This window comes from Macaca mulatta, chromosome 15, assembly GCF_049350105.2.
Source record: "Macaca mulatta isolate MMU2019108-1 chromosome 15, T2T-MMU8v2.0, whole genome shotgun sequence".
Classification (NCBI taxonomy): Eukaryota; Metazoa; Chordata; class Mammalia; order Primates; family Cercopithecidae; genus Macaca; species Macaca mulatta.
Window position 1 is genome coordinate 83,221,298 of NC_133420.1, and position 18,854 is coordinate 83,240,151.

The 18,854-nt window shown below is 34.3% G+C and overlaps 1 protein-coding gene across 3 annotated transcripts in view; it reads right to left on the reverse strand.

Annotated features, from left to right (window-relative positions):
• The window catches only part of CCDC171 (coiled-coil domain containing 171), a 387,879-nt gene that overhangs the window by 42,031 nt on the left and 326,994 nt on the right, over positions 1-18,854 (reverse strand). For all 3 annotated transcript variants that reach the window (XM_015117649.3, XM_028835151.2, XM_015117650.3), the window contains one exon: positions 13,174-13,326. In XM_015117649.3, coding sequence (XP_014973135.3) covers positions 13,174-13,326 — 153 coding nt within the window. The remainder of the gene's footprint in view (positions 1-13,173; positions 13,327-18,854) is intronic.

Sequence of the window (18,854 nt, forward strand, 5' to 3'; positions counted from 1 at the left end):
CCATCAAAGATCAAAAGAGACAAAGAAGGCCATTACATAATGGTAAAGGGATCAATTCAACAGGAAGAGCTAACTATCCTAAATATATATGCACCCAATACAGGAGCACCCAGATTCATCAAGCAAGTCCTTAGAGACTTACAAAGAGACTTAGACTCCCATACAATAATAATGGGAGACTTCAACACTCCACTGTCAACATTAGACAGATCAACGAGACAGAAAGTTAACAAGGATATCCAGGAATTGAACTCATCTCTGCAGCAAGCAGACCTAATAGACATCTATAGAACTCTCCACCCCAAATCAACAGAATATACATTCTTCTCAGCACCACATCATACTTACTCCAAAATTGACCACGTAATTGGAAGTAAAGCACTCCTCAGCAAATGTACAAGAACAGAAATTATAACAAACTGTCTCTCAGACCACAGTGCAATCAAACTAGAACTCAGGACTAAGAAACTCAATCAAAACCGCTCAACTACATGGAAACTGAACAACCTGCTCCTGAATGACTACTGGGTACATAACGAAATGAAGGCAGAAATAAAGATGTTCTTTGAAACCAATGAGAACAAAGATACAACATACCAGAATCTCTGGGACACATTTATAGCAGTGTGTAGAGGGAAATTTATAGCACTAAATGCCCACAAGAGAAAGCAGGAAAGATCTAAAATTGACACTCTAACATCGCAATTAAAAGAACTAGAGAAGCAAGAGCAAACACATTCGAAAGCTAGCAGAAGGCAAGAAATAACTAAGATCAGAGCAGAACTGAAGGAGATAGAGACACAAAAAACCCTCCAAAAAATCAATGAATCCAGGAGTTGGTTTTTTGAAAAGATCAACAAAATTGACAGACCACTAACAAGACTAATAAAGAAGAAAAGAGAGAAGAATCAAATCGATGCAATTAAAAATGATAAAGGGGATATCACCACCGACCCCACAGAAATACAAACTACCATCAGAGAATACTATAAACACCTCTATGCAAATAAACTGGAAAATCTAGAAGAAATGGATAATTTCCTGGACACTTACACTCTTCCAAGACTAAACCAGGAAGAAGTTGAATCCCTGAATAGACCAATAGCAGGCTCTGAAATTGAGGCAACAATTAATAGCCTACCAACCAAAAAAAGTCCAGGACCAGATGGATTCACAGCTGAATTCTACCAGAGGTACAAGGAGGAGTTGGTACCATTCCTTCTGAAACTATTCCAATCAATAGAAAAAGAGGGAATCCTCCCTAACTCATTTTATGAGGCCAACATCATCCTGATACCAAAGCCTGGCAAAGACACAACAAAAAAAGAGAATTTTAGACCAATATCCCTGATGAACATCGATGCAAAAATCCTCAATAAAATACTGGCAAACCGGATTCAGCAACACATCAAAAAGCTTATCCACCATGATCAAGTGGGCTTCATCCCTGGAATGCAAGGCTGGTTCAACATTCGCAAATCAATAAACATAATCCAGCATATAAACAGAACCAAAGACAAGAACCACATGATTATCTCAATTGATGCAGAAAAGGCTTTTGACAAAATTCAACAGCCCTTCATGCTAAAAACGCTCAATAAATTCGGTATTGATGGAACGTACCTCAAAATAATAAGAGCTATTTATGACAAACCCACAGCCAATATCATACTGAATGGGCAAAAACTGGAAAAATTCCCTTTGAAAACTGGCACAAGACAGGGATGCCCTCTCTCACCACACCTATTCAACATAGTGTTGGAAGTTCTGGCTAGGGCAATCAGGCAAGAGAAAGAAATCAAGGGTATTCAGTTAGGAAAAGAAGAAGTCAAATTGTCCCTGTTTGCAGATGACATGATTGTATATTTAGAAAACCCCATTGTCTCAGCCCAAAATCTCCTTAAGCTGATAAGCAACTTCAGCAAAGTCTCACGATACAAAATTAATGTGCAAAAATCACAAGCATTCTTATACACCAGTAACAGACAAACAGAGAGCCAAATCAGGAATGAACTTCCATTCACAATTGCTTCACACAGAATAAAATACCTAGGAATCCAACTTACAAGGGATGTAAAGGACCTCTTCAAGGAGAACTACAAACCACTGCTCAGTGAAATAAAAGAGGACACAAACAAATGGAAGAACATACCATGCTCATGGATAGGAAGAATCAATATCGTGAAAATGGCCATACTGCCCAAGGTAATTTATAGATTCAATGCCATCCCCATCAAGCTACCAATGCGTTTCTTCACAGAATTGGAAAAAACTGCTTTAAAATTCATATGGAACCAAAAAAGAGCCCGCATCTCCAAGACAATCCTAAGTCAAAAGAACAAAGCTGGAGGCATCACACTACCTGACTTCAAACTATACTACAAGGCTACAGTAACCAAAACAGCATGGTACTGGTACCAAAACAGAGATATAGACCAATGGAACAGAACAGAGTCCTCAGAAATAATACCACACATCTACAGCCATCTGATCTTTGACAAACCTGAGAGAAACAAGCAATGGGGAAAGGATTCCCTATTTAATAAATGGTGCTGGGAAAATTGGCTAGCCATAGGTAGAAAGCTGAAACTGGATCCTTTCCTTACTCCTTATACGAAAATTAATTCAAGATGGATTAGAGACTTAAATGTTAGACCTAATACCATAAAAATCCTAGAGGAAAACCTAGGTAGTACCATTCAGGACATAGGCATGGGCAAAGACTTCATGTCTAAAACACCAAAAGCAACGGCAGCAAAAGCCAAAATTGACAAATGGGATCTCATTAAACTAAAGAGCTTCTGCACAGCAAAAGAAACTACCATCAGAGTGAACAGGCAACCTACAGAATGGGAGAACATTTTTGCAATCTACTCATCTGACAAAGGGCTAATATCCAGAACCTACAAAGAACTCCAACAAATTTACAAGAAAAAAACAAACAACCCCATCAAAAAGTGGGCAAAGGATATGAACAGACATTTCTCAAAAGAAGACATTCATACAGCCAACAGACACATGAAAAAATGCTCATCATCACTGGCCATCAGAGAAATGCAAATCAAAACCACAATGAGATACCATCTCACACCAGTTAGAATGGCGATCATTAAAAAGTCAGGAAACAACAGGTGCTGGAGAGGATGTGGAGAAATAGGAACACTTTTACACTGTTGGTGGGATTGTAAACTAGTTCAACCATTATGGAAAACAGTATGGCGATTCCTCAAGGATCTAGAACTAGATGTACCATATGACCCAGCCATTCCATTACTGGGTATATACCCAAAGGATTATAAATTATGCTGCTATAAAGACATATGCACACGTATGTTTATTGCAGCACTATTCACAATAGCAAAGACTTGGAATCAACCCAAATGTCCATCAGTGACAGATTGGATTAAGAAAATGTGGCACATATACACCATGGAATACTATGCAGCCATAAAAAAGGATGAGTTTGAGTCCTTTGTAGGGACTTGGATGCAGCTGGAATCCATCATTCTTAGCAAACTATCACAAGAACAGAAGACCAAACACCGCATGTTCTCACTCATAGGTGGGAACTGAACAATGAGATCACTCGGACTCAGGAGGGGGAACATCACACACCGGGGCCTATCATGGGGAGTGGGGAGGGGGGAGGGATTGCATTGGGAGTTATACCTGATGTAAATGACGAGTTGATGGGTGCAGCACAGCAACATGGCACAAGTATACATATGTAACAAACCTGCACGTTATGCACATGTACCCTACAACTTAAAGTATAATAATAATAAATAAATTTAAAAAAAAAAAAACTTCATCACTGTGGAATAGAACTATATATTAATGCTTATACTGATATGCAAAATAATATATCCCTAACATATAATGTTTTATATTATATGAATGTATACTTAGAGTTATATAAATATAAAATTTATGTCATGTCCCAAAAGTCACTATCAGGATTTGGGTTAGTCACCATCATGAAAGCGGATCTTCTTAAACTACATTACATAAAACAAAATTCTAGAAAGAAGGTATGAGGCCATTGGAATATGCATTAATACCTCCAGGCCCCTGTTTCCTACACAAACAACTCTTGAGTTTCTAGAATATGAGAAACCTTTAAAAGTCTGGACATGTATGCCAAGGATCAAAAAAATATCTATGTTTGCATGTTGACTGGGCTGTCCAGTTTTTAATATTTTATGTTTTCCTTATTCAGCTCTATTAGTATCCAAAAGCCAGAGCTGGCAGTCACAACAAAAATATGAGAGAATTTAATGAAAATCTAACTAAGAAGTATTTGGCAAAGGATAAAATGAACACTGTTATGACATAAAATGCAGGTGAATTGTGAGAACAAATAGGAAAAAAACGAAATTTGGAGTAAGGAAAATAAAGCAAAAGGAGTAAATATTTTGTAACGTAGTTGTCAGAGATATAACAGTGAGAGTTTCTCAAACAGTGAAACGTATTACAGCTTATATGCCACACAGCTGGCCCCTTCTCCTCCAGTGTCATTTCTCACAATTCTCCACCTAATCCACTCTGCTTTAGTCATGTTAGACATCTTTCAATCCCTTGAGCTTGCCATGCTTTCTCATGTCAACTCCGACTTAATCTTCATTTTTTCAACTGAGATTTCAATTCCTCAAGCAGGCCTTTCCTCACCCAAGCCCAAGTGAAGTCCCTCAGTTATATGCTCTGAAAGCACCCTGGGCTTGTACTTTAACAGCCCTCTTTTAATTACTTGTACAATGGTTGTATTCTCCACTATATCTGAAGTGCCACGACAGTAAAAGATTTGTCTTATTCCACATTGCTGTCTCACTGGAAAGCACCTGAAAGGGAATCAGAGGTCTTGGCTTGTAATCTGATTGGTTTCTAACTAAAAGTCAGGGAGTTGAACTCCAGAATCTGTACTTCACACCACTGAAGTGCACTGTATAGCCTCTCAACAAATTGTCAAGGCTAACAGCTGTTTCAGAAAAATATTCTTAAAGACTAAAAACTCAATAATGAATATCAATAATCAACTAAGATAAGGTATATGAATGTTTGTGGAAGCAACTTACCTGGAGAAAAATATGTGAATTCTGTGTCAGTTTCTCTATCTACACAACACTAATATTAACAAATGATCCCTCTGCTATCCATAAAATATAACTAAAATAAATGTGGTGAAATATTATTTTTGAACTTAAGAGAAAGAGGATTCCTTTTTTTTCCATCTTAACTGAACCAAAATATCTAAACAATTCACCTTTATTAACAATATAATACCACCTGACAAGTATCAAATCTGACATAATCTGAACAATCGTGCAAAGATATTTCTCCCACAAAGACACTAATGGAATGGTCCTCCGAGTTGTAATTTATTATTTACTCATAAATAAAGTCCTGTAAAATTAAAAACATATTGCTTAAACATACGGTGGAAATGAAGCAAATCAATACTGTAGTTTGCAGCATCATAACTCACAGCAAAGTATTTGGGTTTGGCATTCTATGTTTCAAGACTGAAGTATCATGTTTCTCCATAGCTGTGGGTGTGCTGGTCTCCAAACACCCACAAGTAATTGGTTCTGACTGCTGTACGGTTCTCTACTGGGCTGCATGGGACTCAAAAGCTCTTTACTCAAAGCCCTTTTGTAGTTATTATAACTCAAGATAAAAGCTCTGGAGCAGTCCTAAGTTAATGGGCCAAAGACCAACATACCGGAAAAGTTAAAGTACTGGCAAGTGTACAATTGATGAGAAATCTTAACGTGAACTCCAGCATTATTATTGTGTGTTGCTAAAAAACCTGAAAATGTTACCTAAAGAGGGATAGTTTTTAAAGATAATTATTCATGTTTACAATATGATCAATCTCTTTATATGCATTACAATGACATGACATATGTTTTTGATTAATAATGAATATTTTTTTATCTGGTGAAAGGGCTGGATAAGATAGTAATGAGTAATCACCTGCCTTGATTCATTAAATAAGTGATAACAACAAAAAGTAATGGTAACATAGTACTTATATGCTAAAAGCACTGATATAAGGATTATTTTAGTTCTTTTGCCTACAAATAAAAAGATTTCCTCATAGTTAACTTATATTTCTTAAAGTTATATGTATAGCTTAGCTGTAGGAAATATATATAACTTTCAGAAAATCTTTTTACACACAGATAAGAGAACTAACATTTATTGATCACCTACTAATATGCCAGACACTGTATCTTTGTTCCATCCTCATAACAACCCTACAATGTGGGAATTTTCATCTACTTATTACAAATATCAAAATTGATGCTTAGAGTGTTTTAATGGCTAATGAGTAACAGTGCCAGAATGTACATCCAGGCCTGCCTGATGCTAAAGCCTCTGTGAGAAGGGGAAAATGGCAGGTGAAGTGGGTGTTGGAGGAGACAGCAGGTTAATAGAGTTTTGAGAGTGGCCAAAATAACAAATATTAGAGAGACCAAAAAAGACCATCCAGAATAAAATGGTCAGAAGTGGAATCAAATCGGATTATAAAGTAAAAAGCTAGAATTGGATGGTGCAAGAATGGATTGGGAACCAATGAAGGTGAGGTTTAGAATGACTACTGCAAGCAGTAGGGCTCACGGGGTACAGGCTGTTTGGATGAGTTGGGTGGCTTTAATTAAGAGGGGGGATGGAACTAAAATAACAATATATTTCCTATTATACGAAAGTGATAACTTCATCCATTAAACACATGCACTATCCATAAGACCCAAATCAACATAAAATATATATTTTCATTGTTCTTCCCACTTTACAAGGTGTCAAATTGCTATATATTCTTCAGAGACTCCTACACATATATTATCTTCTCAGCACTTTCTTCTAACAATGTTAGATAGAATGTACTCTTCACTCATTTGTGCAACCACAGATTTTTTATATGTCTATTTTTGTATGTCTCTGTTTCCCCAGCCAGAGGAGGAACTCACAAGCGCAGAGATCATATCTTATTCACCTTTGTCTCCATACCTCAAATAATGTCCACTTAATGATTATTTCTACATTGTTAAATACAGGTAGAAAATAGTCTATGCAATAAGGAACACAGAAATGTGTGAGTTCCAAAGGAAAAGAAATGAGCACACATTCAGTGCTTTTCAGATGCGATGGTACAAAGTACTACCTATATGTCCCTGACGCTCAAACCATCTAGGTCGGTGGATATTAATATTCCAAAACATTAGATTAAGGGACACTCAAACTCAACGTACTCAAAACTAAATTCACAATATTCCCACCATTCCACTGTTTTCTTTGTCAGTAAATGAGACCATTGATCCATTTCCAAAAGCAAAAAACTAGGAATTGTCTCAGGCACACCATTTTCTCTTGTTCTTCATGTCTAGCTGGCTCCTTACACTGTAGCCAAAGTGATCCTTTTTAAAATGCAACTCTGAGCTCATTCCTCCTTTTAAAATTTTTGATGAGTTTTCCCTTGCTCTTAGGAAAAAGAACAAAGTCTGACCTCTGCCCTTTTCTCTAGACCATTCTTAGATCTCTCTTGCCTTTGCTTGCTTCCGCCAGCCACAGTGGTCTTTCTCAGTTTCTTCTTTCTATCACAGAAACTTTGTAGGAGTCACCACTCCCCTTTTCCTGATCTAGATCACTGTTCTTCTGCACCATTGGATAATTCCTACCCAATCTTCAGACACTAGCTCAAGTATCACTGACTCTGAAAATGTTGTACTCATACCCTAGTCTAGGGCAGCCCCATTGTTTAAAAAACTCATAATCAGTTAAGTTCTTTCCTTTCGGTGCATTGTTTTGGTTAGTAATTACACATTATTTAGTGTGATTACATGAAAAATAATTCCACGACTAGATTTTAAGTTCATGAGAACAAGGATTGTCTGTTTTGGTTCATGTGATATCCCCAAGAACAGAATTGTGCCCACCAAAAAGCAGATGCTCAATAAATTTTGAATAGATAAAGAAAAGAATAATACAAAGAAGGCAGAGCACAAGTAAGAAGAGGCCTGGGAGTCAACAAAGCAAAAGTGGACGTGTGAAACAAACGAGATGAGTGTTTAAAGAAGAAAGGAGTAGCTAAAGGCCTGATGTTGCATAAAAGTTGAAAGGGATGGGAAGGAACTAATGGATAGAGCAAGCATAAAATTATTGGTGACTTTGGAAAAAACAGTCTCAGCAGAATGACAGACTCAAAAGTCAGATGGCAGCAAAGCTCAAGGATAAATGGAAAGTGAGTATATAGAAGCAACTATAGATGACTTTTTAAGAATGTGTAAATAGTATGGCAATTCCTCAAGGATCTAGAACTAGATGTACCATATGACCCAGCCATCCCATTACTGGGTATATACCCAAAGGATTATAAAGCATGCTGCTATAAAGACACATGCACACGTATGTTTATTGCGGCACTATTCACAATAACAAAGACTTGGAATCAACCCAAATGTCCATCAGTGACAGATTGGATTAAGAAAATGTGGCACATATACACCATGGAATACTATGCAGCCATCAAAAAGGATGAGTTTGTGTCCTTTGTAGCGACATGGATGCAGCTGGAAACCATCATTCTTAGCAAACTATCACAAGAACAGAAAACCAAACACCGCATGTTCTCACTCATAGGTGGGAACTGAACAATGAGATCACTTGGACTCGGGAAGGGGAACATCACATACCGGGGCCTATCATGGGGAGAGGGGAGGGGGGAGGGATGGCATTGGGAGTTATACATGATGTAAATGATGAGTTGATGGGTGCTGGCGAGTTGATGGGTGCAGCACAGCAACATGGCACAAGTATACATATGTAACAAACCTGCACGTTATGCATATGTACCCTAGAACTTAAAGTATAATAATAATAATAATTTTAAAAAAAAGAATGTGTAAATGAAAGGAGAGGAAAACAGGCTGCAGAAAGGCGCAGAGAGCTCAGTCATTGGAATATACTAATGGTGATCAAAGAAGAGGAGTTACATGCTCAAGGCTATAGTAAGAAGCAGGATAAAATGATGAAATCGGTAGTTGAAAGAGTTAGGTTAGTAAATAATCTTTTCCTGTGGTATAATCCAATTGCTTTCTGCCAAGATAATGGTGATCAGAATAATAGCTGACATATTTTGCGGGGGACTAAGTGTGACGCAAGGTCCTAAGTACTTTAACACTTCTCACTAAACTGCCCAATATCTCTATTAGGTAACAATATCATTGTCCCCATTTTACAGATGAAAGCCCTGACATGCAAGCCACATAGTGAGCAACTGATAGAACTAGAACCTGAATCCAAATTTATTTGACTTCTATGGCACACACTATTAACTGGTTAACACAATACCCACTCCTTCCTAACTCCCTTGTCGCTTGACTTATTTCAGCTACGTGTGATCACATGACCCATTTCCAGCTATTGGAACATTAGCAGAAACCTGTTTGGAGCTTCTTTAGAAGATTTTCCCTTCTTTGAAATATATAAATATTAAATATGTTTTTAAAAAGGAAAAGCCTTTTAAGGTGTGTATAGAGATCTATCTATATACCTATATCTATATGTCTACATACATGCCTTTGGAGGCATATATATAACTGAGTTACACATATATATATAAGCTATCCCATCCTTCTGACTTGAATGTTACTACAAATCCTAGATCTAGGCTGCAATCTTATGACAATGACGGAGTGGCAGAGAAATTACAGAAAAGTTGAGCCACTAAACTAGTAACAGTAAACACCTACTTCTAGACTTCCTGTGATGTGAGAAAAAAGTTCTCTATTTTTTAAATGACAGATGAAATTGCATGTATTTATCATGTACAACATGTTTTCAAGTATACATACATTGTAAAATTGTTAAATCTAGCTAATTAACAAATGTAATACCTCACATAGGTATCATTTTCATGGTGGGAACATTTAAAATCCACTCTTTGCATTTTTCAAGAGTATGTATTTACTAACTATAGTCACCATGTTGTACAATAGAGATCTAGAACTTATTTCTCCTATCTAACTGTAATTATATATTCTCTGACCAACATCTCCCCATTGTTCTCTCTCCCATATCCACTCCAGCCTCTGGTAGCCACCAATCTGTTCTCTACTACGAGATGACTTTTTTAGATTTACATATAAGTGAGATGCAATATTTGTTTTTCTATGCCTGGCTTATATCATTTAACATAATGTCCTACAGATTCATCCATGTTGTCGTAAATGACAAAATTTTGTTCTTTTTTATGACTGAATAATATTTATTGTGTACATATACCATATTTCCTTCATCTATCCATCCATTGATGGACACTCAGGCTGATTATGTATCTTGGCATATTGTGAACAGTGCTGTGATAAACATAGGAGTGCAGATATCACAACTCTGAAACTACTAGAAGAAAGCATGGGGGGAACTCCATGCCACTGTTCTTGGCAATGATTTTTTGGGAAATGATCTTTAAAATTATATGCAATAAAACCAAAAATAGACAAATGGGATTAAGTCAAACTAAAAAGCTCTGCACAGCAAAGGAAACAATCAGCACAGTTAAGTGACAACCTATAGGATGGAAGAAAATATTTGCAAGCTATACATGTAACAGGGATTAATATCCAAAACATGTAAGGACCTCTAACAATAGCAAGAAAACTAATAACCTGATTTTTAACATGGGCAAAAGATCTAAATAGACATTTCTCAAAAGAAGATATACAAATTGATTTGTATATGAAAAAATGCTCAATATCACTAATCATCAGGGAAATGCAAATGGAAACTACAATGAGATATCACCTCACTCCTGTTACAATGGCTGTTAACAAAAAACAAAAGATAAGTGTTAGTGAAGACATGGAGAAAAAGGAATCTTTGCACAGGCTGGTTGTGGGAATGTAAATTAGTACAGTCATGGAAAACAGTATGAAGGTTCCTCAAAAAATTAAAACTAGAACTATCATGTGATCCAGCAATCCCACAACTGGGTATATATCCAAAGGAAATGAAATCAGTAGGTCAAAGAGATATGTGCACTCCCCTGTTTTTTAAATTGTGCTAGTCAGATTTTCTGTGACTTACACTTGATAGTATTCCTAATGGATATAACTCCAAAGCCCATGGTCTTACCCAGCAAACAATATTGCCTCTCATCTATGAAATACAAAGACAAAGGTTTGTTTTTCTACTTCCTTTAGAGAGTTCTTAAAGAGTTCAAGTTAGTAAATGCATATACAAATATCTTCAAAAAATAAAAACCATTACATAAGTTTATTATTTTTACAACAGTGATTCTGAACTAAGTGAAAAGACAGGAGAGCACACATCCTGTCCAGACATGGAATTGGGCAGGATTTTCCTAAAAGGATACATCAGAATCACCTGGGGGAATTTTTCACATTCTAGAGATGAAAAATCACTACCAGGTAAACCACCTCTTCTAAATGAAACAATGAGTGTATCCTGCAGATATGCTCAAAGGGGAAAAAGTGTTGAAAAGTAGGGTTTTGGTATGATTGTGAAGTATATTAAACACACTTTCATTAAGTATCAGTAGCATAACAATTGGTAAAAACTGAACCCACGGAGAAACAATCTCACCTTACCAAGTTCGGTCTTCTTAAAATACAAGTAATTGTTTTCATATTAAATAATAGTAAAAAGTAATAAACAATAGTACATCCCAACAAAGCTGATACAACTTAAACAGTATAATGTAAAATTAATCAATCAAATCAGAGACAGCAAGAAGAAATGTGAAAAAGGCTAGAATAAATTCTAGATATTCCAGAATTTTAAAAAGTTTCCTCTTCATTTTAATTTCTCTTGGTGGAGGTTAAATTTACTAATCTCTCATTAATAAATTAACAAAGTCACTTCAAAAACTGAACTCACAACTCTGGTCCCAAATAATTGCCTTTTTACATCTATTGGATAAATTACTCGCACTTTTCACTCAATAAATATTTATTGAGTACCTACTATGAGCCAGACTGCTCTTGGAACTGGAATGTCTTCACAGAAATGAAGCAAACACTGAAAATTGCTTTTCTTTATGGAACCTACATTCTACTGAGGAAGGAGCAAACAAACAATAAGCAAATAAATAAAATGCACCATATGTCAGTTTGATGATAACTGCTAGAGGGAAAAAAATAAAATAAGAAAGGTGGAAGGTAGACAGGAAATATGGGGCAAAAGAGAAACAGAGAGAGACAGAGAGCTTTTCAGGGGGCAGGGAGGGTTCATGGTTGTGATTTTGAATACCCTAGTTACAAAGGCTTTATTTGGACGCTGGCACTTGAGCTAAGACCAGAAGGCAGAAGGTGAGGAATCAGACCACAGCCATGCATCTATTTGTTTTAACACTGTTTTTCTGTTGAATGTAGCATTTGAAGTGGGTCAACAGCTGAATAGCAAAATGATACTGTTTTTCTTTATAAGTCACTGTAATCAAACCAAAAAAAAATTAAAAAGACATTCCAATTATTTGTAACTTTGTGAATCTACTGTTGACATATCAGCCTTTTGAGGGAAAGTTTAAATGTTTACTTATTCCTTTATGTCACAAAACATTCATTTTTTAAAACTCCCCAAACATATATTTCAAGTGTAGAATTTTTTTTTTTTTTTTTTTTAGTGTTACGTGAGCCCAAATTTCATCATGGGCTAAAATTTTAAGACATGAAAATAGCTGCTGAAACTGAATTTTAATCACATAGATGAATCACAACATGCATCTTTAGCTAGGCATGTATTATGGATAAGTCTAGTTTTCTACAGAGAATAATCACATGTTCTAATTACCATTTTGGTTATACGCATAATTAATAATATTCTGTCTTAATGGGACACACTGAATCTTCAGACAGTTGCAAGCTTTAACTATGCATACTGCCAAATCCAACTGTCAGCTGCACTGCCAAACACAAAGGAATCTTGATGTAGTGTTTTAGCATTGATAACAATATGCATATCTTTATACATAATACCATGAAAAAATTAATTGCTTTTCTTCCTTCAAATTTTTCTCCACATAAATAATTTTATGTCACTTGATCATTTACCCTAAATTACATATATTGGCAAATGATCTTATGAACATTAAAAACATAAATGTAAACGTAACCCAAGATTCAAGGAGTTATAAAAATTATAACAAGGACTTACTGATTGTAAACTTGCATTTTCACGTAAACAAGCTGTGTGAAGTTCTGATTTTAAGGCCGCGATGTGACTTCGATGAGATGTCATTTCCTTCTCTAATGTTGTGATTCTAGTGCTTGCAAGCTGGTAGACATCCATGAAACTTTTAATCATAGCCTTAAGAAATAAAAATAATGTCACATATAATTCAAATAAATATGTCCCCAAAGGAGAATTTCCATAATTTGAAAGCAAAACCATTAAAATTTTAAAATAAACAACTTTTCATCTTTCTTTAAAATAATAAAGCTAAACTTCACATTTTATATTGAGAACAGTGACTATTTTAAGAAAATTTTTGAGAGAATAATTGAGACTTCACTCCAGAGTATTTATTTAAATAACATGTACTTTGATCTATTGTGCTTAAAATTTAGAATGTGGTTTCAAAAGATGGCATGGTTATTTTCTGTAGTAAAGTTAAATTCAAGTTGTAATTTGACCTAAATTTCAATCTTAAGAGAGGTGCAATCTTAATGGGTATACGAACAAGATATTTCAAAATAAGCTGAGTTAGTAAAATTTTTAATCCACCTAAAAAACAAATGTTTTGAAACAAAAGGAGTTAAAATAATCTTGTGATTTTTAAGAGTAAATGTGATTCCTATTTTGTAAGAAAAGTATAATTATGTTGATTCATGTAACACAGAAATGCCGTCACACTGGACTATACATAATAAAACAATTAACATAAGCAAGTTCTGGTAACTTATTACCTCCTCTAAACAGTACCATATTTAGGGAATTGTTGGATCACACTTTAATAATATTTTATAGAGTTTTTCTTCTAAAGCAATTTGTAATGAATTTTAAGTACAGGATACTATTATGCCTTTTTTTAAAAGGCTTTCAAAATAACTCAAATATAGCAAAATAAATCCCATATTTCAAAGACATTTTCAAAAATAATATTATATTGTTTATAAGAAAAATGTTCCTACAATAGCCACAACTTAGTATAATGGTAGACAGTGTGAGAATTTGCAAATTACATTCTATCTTAAGGTTATGGATTAGGAAAGCTTTGAGAAATTATATATTTGAATAGTTGTGAATACATGTGAAAAATAATTTAGTGAACAAAGAAAGTGTAAGAAACAATGTAGAGAATGTATGCAAAATAGAGGTAAGTTAGTTACTTGCAGGTAAGTAAGAAAATTCAGATCTTTTGGCCTAATAAATTCTTATTTGCCCTCAAAAATCCAGCTCAGATCTTTTTCAAGAATCCTCTTGTGAGCCCAAAAAAGGCAGTGTTAACTTCTATCCTGTTTTTCTGTGGATCCTTCATGCCTGCTTCCACTGTTGCATTTATTGCTTTAATAGAAATGTATTAGTTTACATGTTTATCTTCTTTACTAGACTGAGGAGCTACTTAAGGCCAGATACTGTGCCTATACCTATCTGGAGCTTCAGAGATAGTGAGTGCTTGTTTGAATGACTGCTTGAATTAACAACTGTTTTGAAGAATGAATGAATTAATTAATTAATTAAAGAAAAATTAGAAAAGATAAAAACCATAAGATGAAACCATATATTGTTACAAAATACCTTCTAGGAAAGGGTGATGATGTTTGGGAAAGTACATAATCTTAACACCTAAACAAATGAATAAATTATTAATGATACTCTGTTCAAGCTGAAAAAAAGCAGAAGCATAACTATAGGCTAGGCATAAAAGGGTGAAGTACACAAATGGGAATTTATTAACCAACACTACATAAGCATTATATGACTTCTTACCTGGGAATATCTGACATATCCTAACCTATCTTCCTGTGAATCATTTCAAGGTAAGTTTACAGCTAATACTAATACAAAACATACCCCTGCATCTCAAAAGTATGTGAAAATCAGAAACTTGAATTACGTCTGTTTTTTCCTATGTCAAGTCTCTCTCAATTCTTTTAAATTCATGTATCTTCTCTATTGAGATAGTGAACCAGAAATCACAAGTCCTGGGGTTTTTTTCTTTTTTCTGATTCTTACTTTGATTCAACTCTATGTTGTTGGGAAATGCCACATAATCCCTCTGAGCCTCCATCTCCTCCCTCTATAAAATGAGAAAAAAGAGTCGTTTTCTTGTCTACTTCCAAAACTGTTGTAAGGCTCAGAAAATTAAAATAGCTTATGTTTATTAGGTATTTACTGAAGTGTAGGGACCATGTAAGCATATTACATGCTTAATTTCATTTATCTTTACAGTAACCAAATGGAGTAGATACTTTTTTAACCTAGCTTTTCAGAGCAAAACACAAGAGCTTGGAGGGATTAAATAACTAGTCCAAGTTTACAATTAGTTGGATAATAGTCAGGATACAAATCCAAGTATTTCTCATGCAAACCCATTCCTTAACCCTTCAACTATATTGCATTTAATATAAGAAAGCACTCTAAAAATGGTACACTATTGAATTTCATTGTAGTATTATTACTATTATTCTATTTTCAAATTCTCCATTAAAATATAAATGAGACATTCTGAAATACATGGTTCTTATATATATACTTTTATTGTCTAAGGACCTAAAATGTATAAAAGGCTGAAACATGCATAAATGCTTATTGAATGATAAGAAAGTTCCCTTCCATCAGTAATGGGCTCCTGGATTATTATTTCACTGTAAGTCACAAGAGAATTGGCCTTTAATATTTTAGGATTAAAAGTTCCACATTTTAAAAGTTTTCCCATTTTCTAAACTTGGAGAAACACATTTTACGAATTTCATCTTTATGACATTCTAAAAGGAATAAATAATACAAATGATATTCCATCAAATCTCCCTTTAAAAATAAATTTTTTGAGAAGTAATGTCAGAAATTTTATGTAGTGGATAACTCTTCCTTGATCTACTTTTAATAACTAAATTCTAATATTCAGTGAAATATTAATATAAACCACATATTACTTCTTTATAACACTAAAAAGAATATAATAATCCAATTTTTCTTAGGATTTCAAATCTTAAACATTCCAACTCTCTTAAAGTAATATTTTCATTTGAGAGACAAAATAAAATTTGTATAATAGTGCATATGATACTTTTTCAGAGCAGCAAGGTACAATGATCAATACAGAAAGCATGTTTCATGTTACTAATATGTATAAAATATACTATGCTCTTCTAAACAAAAGTCTCCTTCAAAATTTGAAGGTATGAGGAGTATCACTGAAAAGGCAATTATTCAAAGAAGCCACAGATCTTCTGAAGAATAAAGAATGTTAACTTCCAGTATTAAAAAGTGATTCAAACTATATAGCAAAACATACCAATGAAAAATTCAACTCTTTAATACGAAAGAAAGGTGTCAAGTTGGTACAAGAAATGGAAATGACAATCTGAATTAACTGAGGGAGTAGAAGAAAGAGGGAGTAAGCATCTACTGACCCTTGTATCAGTCTCCTAAAGTCTAACCCTCTACAACATATTCTGTTCCTTTATTAAAAGATCACATTATTTTACATTAGGAAACAATGATAGAACAGCATGATATTATATACAGCAAGTCCAGGATTTGAGAATTTATCCTATTGTCATCCTTGACCCAAGGGGGTTATTTTGACTATACTATGCAGTGAGAGCTGTATTTCAGTGGGACTCAGCTAGTATATGAAGAACAAAAGACAGTTTCTGAACAAGAAGAACTTTTGTTTTAGAGATAATCTATAGTATCTATAATTGACAGTAACAAGATGAGGGAATTTCAAACATAAAATTCCACATCTATCCATTTTTTAAAAGTATATGTGCATTAAAATATAAAAAGTTATGAGATACAAACAAGTGCACGTCACTTGAAGACTAGAACATCATTTATATAATTTGTTATGTACATATTATTAAGTAGTTTAGACTGACATCAAATTTGAACACCAGGAACAATGGGATTATTGGGGACCTGATACTAAGAGAAGAAGAAATTAGTGGAAAATATCATAAAGCCTACATGCCAAAATATCAAATCTTTTATCTACATTTTTGAGTAAATGGAAAGCAAAAACCTCTAACATTTTGACTTTAATTCATATAATTACAAACATACTTCATTTCCATATCTTATGTAAATATATTGTGTAAAACACATATGCCAGATATACTAAATATGTGAAATGTAATATGTTCTCACAAAATTAGGATAAAAATTCATACCTTATAACATTTTATAGAAATTAAATGAGTATTAATATGTGAAATGAGCTTAAACTACCTGGCATATAATAAACCCTCAGGTAAATATTATCTGTAATAATGATATCAAATTACTATTTTAGCTCATAAAAGAAGGTTTCAATATTTCTGAGAGTTGTAAATTATTAGACATAATATGAATATTTTAAATATAAAATATTTAAATATTTAATATATGTCTCTTTGATAATAAAAGTTACTATTATGTCATTCCTAAAGAAGAAGATCTCACAATGATAACATGGTTACGCTCAACAAAATACTAGCAAATAGAATCCAACAGCACATCAAAAAGATAATACACTATAATCAGGTGAGATTTATTGCAGGAATGCAAGGATGGTTCAACGTATGTAAATCAACAAACATGATACATCACATAAACAGAATTAAGGACAAAAATCATATGATCATCTCAATAGATGCAGAGAAGGCATTTGGTAAAATTCAGTATATCATCATGATAAAAATCTTCAAAGAGCTAGGCAGAGAAGGAATAGGACTCAACATAATAAAGGGCCTATATGACAAATCCACAGTCAACATTATACTTAATGAAGCAAAGTTGAAAGCATTCTAAGAATTGGAACAAGAAAAGGATGTCCACTTTTTGCCACTTTTATTCAACACAGTACTGGAAGTCCTTGACAAAATAATCAGGCAAGAGGAAAAAATAACACATATCTTAATTGGAAAAGAGGAAGTTAAATTATCTCTGCTCACTGATGATATATTCTTCTATCTAGAAAATCCTAAAGAATCCACCAAAAAACACTTAGATTTGATAAATGCAGTAAAGTTTCAGGATGCAAAATTAATGTACAGAAATCAGCAGCATTTCCATACACCCATAATAATCTCCATAATAATCTACTTGAGGACCAAATCAAGAAGGCTATCCAATTTACAATAGCTACAAAAAAAAAAAAAAAAAAAAACTAGAAATATATTTAACCAAGGATGGAAAGATCTATAAGTAGAACTACAAAACACTGATGAAATAAATTGTAGATAAGACAAACAATTGGAAAAATCTCCAATGATCATGAATTGGAAAGATTAATATCGTTAAAATTACCATATTGTCCAAAGCAATCTACAGATCCAATGCAATCTCTATCAAATTATCAATGTCATTTTTTGAAGAGTCAGAAAAAACAATGCTAAAATTCATATAAAACAAAAATAAAGGATTCCTGAACAAGATGGCTGAATAGGAACAGCTCTGGTCTGCAGCTCCCACCAAGACCAATGCAGAAGGTGGGTGATTTCTGCATTTCCAACTAAGGTACCTAGTTCATCTCACTGGGGCTGGTTATACAGTGGGTACAGCCCACAGACGGTGAGCAGAAGCAGAGTGGGGCATTGCCTCACCCGGGAAGCACAAGGGGTCGGGGAACTCCCTCTCCAAACCAAGTGAAGCCATGAGGGACTCTGACATGAGGGATGACGCTGTCT